A 7818-nucleotide genomic window follows, 5' to 3' on the forward strand; every position below is an offset into this window, starting at 1 on the left:
TCCCAGTAGCTGTGACCCAGCTGACGTGGTTCTGCTACCCTGGGCCCGTGCCCCATGGTGGTGTGTTGAGAGCTCAAGAGCGCAGAAGCAGTGAGAAACCTGCCGTCCAGCAAGGTGCCTCTCCAGGGCTTTGGGGCACAGAGGGACTGGTTCCCATCTCGGATTCTAGTGAAATGCTCTGCTTGCTCAGCATTGACCCAGACTCACCTGGGCAGCCTCTCGTCTCCCCTCCGCACCTGTGGACAAAACAAAGTCTCTCTCTTTGAAGAAGCTGGTCAGTTTAATGAGTAAATAAATCACAGGAAGGGGAGAAGGGAGAATGGAAGCAAATTTGGTCCCTGTGTCACAGAGATCTCAGAACCTTTTATTACTTATATGCATTGCCATAACTGACCTCCCTGTCTGTAGCATGGCTGGCTATCCAGACCGTGCCCCCCTTGGGGCTAGGGTGGCTGGAAGTACCTGGACCCGAGGGAGACAGTGGTGGTGCCCTGTAGGTTCATGGCACTGCAGGTGTAAGCCCTTCGTCTATCGCACGTGCCTCATCTATGTAGAGGATACTCTCGGATTCCTGCTGCACCTGCCCACCTTGGCGTGCCAGGTCGGCACGTTCACGGATGTAGGGGGGTCTGCCAATCTGAAAAGCAAGTGAGGAATGGGGGTTGGAGAGCTCCTCTCCCTTCCTAGGCAGCCTGCAGCACCTGCAGAGCTAGGGGCTGGTAAGTGCAGGGCTGGAGGCAAAGGAAGGGCTCATCCAATGCTCAACAGCCCCTCATGCATAGCCCTGGTCACTGGCATCTGCTGTAGCAAGAGGGGCATATTAGCCAACCCCCCGGGACATCCCTTGTTCCATGCACGGAGCACCATGGGCTCTTTGTCTCTCCCCCCTGAAGTGTCACCAGAGATGGGCAGAAGGGACCTCAGCTTCACACCTGGTCTGCAGGGCGGCCCCGCCAACCACCCCCCTCCCACTCCATGAAAGGGCACACGTGCATTTCCGATAAAGCCCAATTCTCCCCCCACCCCATTTCCCCACCCCATCGCTGCCCACAGTCATTGGTTGCACTGGAACCATCCACCCTTCTGGAGGCCCCAGCCCATGTCCTGTTCAGTTCTGTTTTGTTGGCCCTGGTGCGCTGAGTGAACCGTGCTTCTGCAAAGGTCACATCAGCCCTTTGTGCTGTTTCCTGTGGGGAAATGCCTTGGTCAGAAGCCCCTGAAAGGAAAGTTGTGTGCAGCACAAGGCCCATTCTTCTCTCTGTGCCCTTTTAGCTGGGGAGGCGCCATGGTCTGGGAGTCAGGAGAACTCAGTTCTGTTCCTGACTCTGACCTGCTGTGTGACCTGGGGCAACTCATCCTCCCTCTCTGGCCTTTATTCCCCCAACACACACTTTCTCTGTCTAGACTGTAAGTCTTAAGGGGCGGAGACTGCCTCTTACACTTTGCAGGTACAATGCCTGGTGCAATGGGACCCTGATCTTGGTTGGAGCCATTCGGTATTATCAGGCTAACAACCCCCTTCCTGTCCAGCCACCTCACTTCCCTACCTGCTGCCCCGGATACTCCCAGGTGAAATCGATCGCAACTTCTGGTTCTCCAAACACTGTGCATGTCACGTTGAAGTTTTCTCCAGCCCGCACAGTGGTGGCTGAGGCACTGACTGTGGGTTTGGGAGCAGAGGAAGGGTCTGTGAGGGCAAGAATGAAGTGGTGAGAAGCAGGATTAGAAGGGCAGCAAAGTACCATGAGTTAGCTACTTCCCAGTCGTAGGAGACGGGCTAGTCAACCAATGGCAGTTAGGGAGCTGTAGCGCTGAGAGTCCATCAGCTCACACCTCCCTGCCAACCCATCTGGGCTTTAGGGCGGGGTTAAGGGGAGGGGACAGGCCTGCTACCAGGGTATCTCCAGCTAACGGGGTCACCGCTTCTGCTTAGAGACCTCTGTCTCATGTAGCAACCTACCATCTCCTTGTGCTGGATGGCATGTGTTCATCTGGCGGGCCTGATGAATGGTACATCAGCGTGTGTATGGTCTCCATAATTAAACTGGTGCAGGTGACCAGGGGTGCTCAGTTAACATGCCCAGATAGCTCAGCTGGCAGAGGGACTGCTCTGCATGAGGCGTCTGTATGAGCACAGCAGTGCCCAGAAAAAGCTAGTGACAGTGAGAAGGCAACAATACGCAGCCTCATGGGCTAATTCCTCCTGCTCTGTCTTAGGAAGAGAGGAGGAATTCTGTGTCCCCATTCCTGTCCCCACTGCTAGTGTGGTGGACCGTTTCTGGCTAGCTGGCATTGTTCCTGAGCTGACAGCGGTGAAGCTGGCTCGGCTAAAGGCAGCAGATGTCAGCAAGCAGGCAGGTGGAAGTCTCAAAACCAAAGGAACACATAGGTTAGGGGCTGCAGAACCAGCTCTGGCAGCTGGATCTCCCATCCCTGCCAGGCAGTAGTCACTCACAGTTGATGTAGATCAGCATGTACTTGGTGGATATTTGCCGCACGCCGGCCAGGCTGGCCATGCAGAAGAGCGACCCTGCATACGAGGGCCGTGGGCGGTGGATCACAAACCCCCTCTTCACATCGTACGAGATGTCGATCCCATCCACAGCCACCTCCTCCGGGGGGAATTCACGGTGCAGCGTCACCTTGGCCAGAGGGCTGGTCACCTGGCATGGTAGGAGTGTGGGATGGTTCGTGCGCAGCTGGACCACTTCGTAATAATCCTCCGTCGGCACAAACAGCTCCTGGGGATCTAGGGAGGGAGGAGGGCAGTAGGGTTACATAATGGAGGCAGGGAGACACTTCCCGGCTCTCCACCTGTGCCGGCCTCCTGTGTAACATGCCCTAGCCTGCAGCAGGCCTCACCCGGGGCTTCCCTGTCCACTGGATAACGAGAGCAGATGCTGATGCTCTCTGGCTCGAGTCCCCTGCCTGCCCCAAACCAATCTAAGCGCAGAAGCCTGACCTGTGAAGAAGATGAAAGCCTTGCCCGTCCTGTCCTCTCCGTCCTGGCACTCGCTGTCCCCGCACTGGAAGGACCAGCAGCTGTACTCGCCCGTGTCAGCAGCCCTGGAGTTCACCACCAGCAGCTGACTGTGCCTCTCAAAGTGCTTGATTCTGAAACAGAGGGGAGAGGCCCCCGTTCAGACTCCAAGAGAGTCACCCTGGGCATCTGCATCAAGCATCGAACATAATGTCCAGACTGGGTCAGATCAATGGTCCATCTCACCCAGTATCCTGTCTCTGATAATGGCCAAAGCCAGGTGCTTCAGAGGGAATGAACAGAACAAGGCAGTTATCAAGTGATCCAGCCCCGGCTGTCCACTCCTAGCTTCTGGCAATCAGAGACTGGAGCACCCAGAGCATGGAGTTGCATCCCTGGCCATCTTGGCTAATAGCCTTTGATGGACTTCTCCTCTATGAATGTATCTAATTCTGTTTTGAATCCTGTTATAGTTTGGCCTTCACAACATCCCCTGGCAATGAGTTCCACAGGTTGACTGTACTCTGTGTGAGGAAGGAAAACACCCACTTATCTCCATGCCCACAGTGACGGCCTGGGGCCAAGGAAGGGGCTTCCTGTGCCCCCGTTGCCTATGCCCAAGGACAGACAGTGCATGACAGGGTCACGGTAACAATTCCCAAAGGGCACCGAGTGTCACGCTCCCCTGCTCTGACCTACCTGCCCACCCAGACAGGTGAAGTCCAGAGGTGGTTAATAACCAGTGACGTGGCCAATGTGCTCCAAATGCTGAGAAATGGATAGTGCCTGGGACAGCCCCTCCCTTAACATGCTCCCACCTGCTGTGGTGCTCGCACTGTCCCCCAGCCCAGGACCACGGGGAGTGAAAGGGAGAACAGGCAATGGAAGCCGCAGCCAGGCTCAAGCTGAATGTGAGGCTGGGCTCCCTGAGCCTGGCTGAGCACCTGCCAGCTTTGCTCCCTGGCGGATCTCACCGAGCAAGCAGGGGGTGTCCGTGTGTTTGGGCCTGTTAAACGAGGTCCGATTGTCCACGCCAGGGTAACACGTCTGCTGCATGCCCTCCCCCGTGCTTGGCCTCCAGAACAAGGGTCTGCCCAGCATCCCCAAATCCAGGCCTCCTGCATGTAATTTACTGAAGCAATTTGATGCCTTTGGCATCTCGGGGGAATGGACCCCGCACAGGCCTTGCTCACCCCTCACCCATGACAGGCCCTTGACAATCACCCCGGGCCTGGATAGCCTCCCAGAGCCCGTCGCACACCCCGGACACGCACCTGAGCCGCCCCTCATCCTCATCCTTCAGGTATGCAGGGAACCTCCACCTGACGGACCGCCCTCTGCAGCGCAGCTCCAGGGTGTCGCCTGCCTTCAGAGTCAGGGAGTCAGGCACTTTCTGGAACTGCCCCCTGGTCACCACCCGAGTCAGGATGGATGCAGGCTGGTGCACCTGGTTGTGAGGGGCTGTGGGTTTCACTCGGGCTTTGCCCTTCGGGGGCTTGGTTACTGCCTGGTGGAGCTTTTCACCTGTTGTTTTGGGAGGTTTGAGCTTGTTTGGCTTGGGCTCTTTTGTCACCTTCTTCTCGGTGGCTTTGGGGGGCTTTTCCTTCTCTTGACATTCAGCTGCGGACAGAGAAGATGCGTTTGACAGCAGAGCAGCAGCAGGCGCAGGCCCACAGGGGCAGAGGGCTCAGTGTGGCTTTGCAGTTTCTTGGGCTGTTCAGCAACAGAGCTGGGTCAGGTCCCAGGCATTGCAGGGATGTTTATTCTCTCTCCTAACCCACAGCACAGGTTTCATGGACACACTAAGGGTCCGGTTATGAGATGCCTCATTCTGAGCCAACAAAATGAGGGGAAGCACCCGTTTACCACCACACATTGACTGGAATGTGGCCCAGCGCCTTAGCTGACGTTCATCAGTGTCGTTTCACCACCTGAGCATCTGGAAATCGAGTCCCAAATGTCATATCCCCTAAGGGGCAGAAATCTGCAATTCTTGCAGGGTAACCAAGGAAATTCTTACCTACTCACCGTGCAAAGGACATGACTGGCAGGATCCCTGTGCCATATAAGACAAGATTTTACCTAGTAGGGTTACTTCTCTTCCTACTCTAAGCTACTTCTGGGAATTGGCACAGGAGGATGCTGTGAGAGTATCGTAGCTGAGAAGACAAGAGGTCTTTCTGTTCACCCACTGATTTGCCTGCTCTCTGTTCATTGATTGTTGGGAGGCATTTGTGTAGCTCGTAGTGTTTGCCTCCTACCTGTGATTCCCCACATGCACCCAAGCACAGGACATCTGGGATGCACCTGGCAGAGAGCAAGAAATCAGGCATCCTAACTTAGATGTGGGTCTCCTAAATCTGTCAAGCCATCAGCCTGGCTCACAACCCTCCTATGTATCCTTCTTTTCTAGCCAGGGAAGAGATGGCTCCTGTACGTGATGCATGTCCAAAGGGAAGCTCATCCAGCTTCGTTTTATGTTGACCCACAAAGCCAGGAAAACCTCGGATCTTTCCCTTGATGTCACTCAAACCAAAATAAGTGAGGCTGCGGCCCATTGGCAAAGCTGTTCCAGTACCCCGGCCTGACCAAAGCTGCAGAAACAAGTCCCTATCCAGCAACAGTCCCTGAGTTCCTGCTGGTGTTGCAGGCAATAAGGGACTTTTCAGCTTGCTGCCCTGCCCTCCAACAAGGCATCCCTGTGTAGGCCACTGAGGAATGCAAAGAGCACCAAGCTAGGGATGGGGAGGGAAACATATGGGCTTGGGAAATGAGTAGGAGGAAGGGAAAGAGTCAGAAAAGCAAGACTTACCCAAGATGAGGAGGAGAAGGCTGCAGCCCAGGACAGCCAGGGCCTTGGAGTTCATACTGGGGCAAGCCAGGCACAAACCAGGGAGCTGCGCTGCTGAAGTGGGGCTGCAGCAGCTGGAACTGTTCACAGCTCTGCAGCAATTCCACACTCCTCGTTCCCTCTGAGAGGGAGGAGGGGCGCTGCGGGGATGGAGAGTCCAGGGGGCTCAGGAGATGAAGGGGAGAGATTTCAAAGCAAATCAAAGGCTTGACTCTTCGCCTCGTTAAACAAAATTCCTTTCACCCCTGCGTGCCATGAAGGCATTCAGGTTCCTTCAGAGGTGATGAATGGAGCTATTCAAAGCCTGGCTCCAGCAGTCACACTCCAGGCTTAAAAAGAAAACAGTGTCCACCTACTCCATTTCCAGGCGGTGCCCGGTCCAGTTATGCTCTGGAGAGCATGGGGCAGGTGGAGTGGTTAGATGCAAAACGCTTTGGGAAGGGGCCAGCTCTACCCCAGCGTTTGAACAAACTCCTAGCACAATGGGCTGCCAATCCCGAGGGAAGACACTAGGTACTAACTACCCCGACAGTGGTGATAACACAATGTGGGTGAAGGGGAGCTTCTTGTTTGACTCCTGTGGTTTGCTTCCCCTTCCAGCTATTACCTGTTGATACACAGTATTGAAGGGTAAATGTTGCAGCTCAAGAACATGTCACAGAGTGCAACACAGTGCAGGCCAGCAGCCTGGAATAATAGAATAAATAGCTCCTACACGGCACTGTTCATCCTCCGATCTCAGAGCACCATGCCTACTAGACAGCGGGAGAAGCCAAGGTACTAGGAGATGAATTGACTAGCCCAAGGAAACTCAGTGAGACAGTGGCAAGACCAGGCCTGTCAGTTCAGAGCCTCGGCACCTCTGGGCCGGGCAGTTCAGAGCCTCGGCACCTCTGGGCCTGGCAGATCAGAGCCCGGCACCTCTGGGCCTGGCAGTTCAGAGCCCCGACACCTCTGGGCCTGGCAGATCAGAGCCCCAGCACCTCTGGGCCTGGCAGATCAGAGCCCCAACACCTCTGGGCCTGGCAGTTCAGAGCCCGGCACCTCTAGGCCGGGCAGTTCAGAGCCCGGCACCTCTGGGCCTGGCAGATCAGAGCCCCGACACCTCTGGGCCTGGCTGTTCAGAGCCCGGCACCTCTAGGCCGGGCAGTTCAGAGCCCGGCACCTCTGGGCCTGGCAGATCAGAGCCCGGCACCTCTGGGCCTGGCAGATCAGAGCCCCGACACCTCTGGGCCTGGCAGTTCAGAGCCCGGCACCTCTAGGCCGGGCAGTTCAGAGCCCGGCACCTCTGGGCCTGGCAGATCAGAGCCCCGACACCTCTGGGCCTGGCAGTTCAGAGCCCGGCACCTCTAGGCCGGGCAGTTCAGAGCCCGGCACCTCTGGGCCTGGCAGATCAGAGCCCCGACATCTCTGGGCCTGGCAGTTCAGAGCCCGGCACCTCTAGGCCAGGCAGTTCAGAGCCCGGCACCTCTGGGCCTGGCAGATCAGAGCCTCAGCACCTCTGGGCCTGGCAGTTCAGAGCCCCGACACCTCTGGGCCTGGCAGATCAGAACCCCAGCACCTCTGGGCCTGGCAGTTCAGAGCCCCGACACCTCTGGGCCTGGCAGATCAGAGCCCCGACACCTCTGGGCCTGGCAGATCAGAGCCCCAACACCTCTGGGCCTGGCAGTTCAGAGCCCGGCACCTCTGGGCCTGGCAGATCAGAACCCCAGCACCTCTGGGCCTGGCAGTTCAGAGCCCCAGCACCTCTGGGCCTGGCAGATCAGAGCCCCCACACCTCTGGGCCTTGCAGATCAGAGCCCCGACACCTCTGGGCCTTGCAGATCAGAGCCCCGACACCTCTGGGCCTGGCAGTTCAGAGCCCCGGCACCTCTGGGCCTGGCAGATCAGAGCCACGACACCTCTGGGCCTGGCAGTTCAGAGCCCCAACACCTTTGGGCCTGGCAGTTCAGAGCCCCGACACCTCTGGGCCTGGCAGTTCAGAGCC

At 56.9% G+C, this 7818-nt stretch overlaps 1 protein-coding gene across 1 annotated transcript; it reads right to left on the reverse strand.

Annotated features, from left to right (window-relative positions):
* Window positions 1-499: 499 nt before the first annotated feature.
* LOC115656854 (platelet-derived growth factor receptor-like protein) lies at window positions 500-5871 on the reverse strand. The gene is made up of 6 exons (XM_030574047.1): window positions 5793-5871; window positions 4255-4600; window positions 2963-3114; window positions 2456-2749; window positions 1548-1687; window positions 500-637 (listed from the first exon to the last, which is right to left on the reverse strand). The coding sequence occupies exons 1-6, from the start codon at window positions 5845-5847 to the stop codon at window positions 500-502; spliced, it is 1125 nt and encodes a 374-aa protein (XP_030429907.1). The 5' UTR covers window positions 5848-5871.
* Between the last annotated feature and the right edge of the window lie 1947 nt (window positions 5872-7818).

Source organism: Gopherus evgoodei, chromosome 8, assembly GCF_007399415.2.
Source record: "Gopherus evgoodei ecotype Sinaloan lineage chromosome 8, rGopEvg1_v1.p, whole genome shotgun sequence".
Classification (NCBI taxonomy): Eukaryota; Metazoa; Chordata; order Testudines; family Testudinidae; genus Gopherus; species Gopherus evgoodei.

Excerpts from the sequence above, each read along its gene's own strand:
- LOC115656854 (XM_030574047.1), bottom strand. The coding sequence starts at position 5,847 with ATGAACTCCAAGGCCCTGGCTGTCCTGGGCTGCAGCCTTCTCCTCCTC. Across the intron at positions 1,688-2,455 it reads CATGCTGATCTACATCAACT|ACCCTTCCTCTGCTCCCAAA; the intron begins GTGAGTGACTAC and ends TTGCCCTCACAG. Across the intron at positions 638-1,547 it reads GGGAGTATCCGGGGCAGCAG|ATTGGCAGACCCCCCTACAT; the intron begins GTAGGGAAGTGA and ends CTTGCTTTTCAG.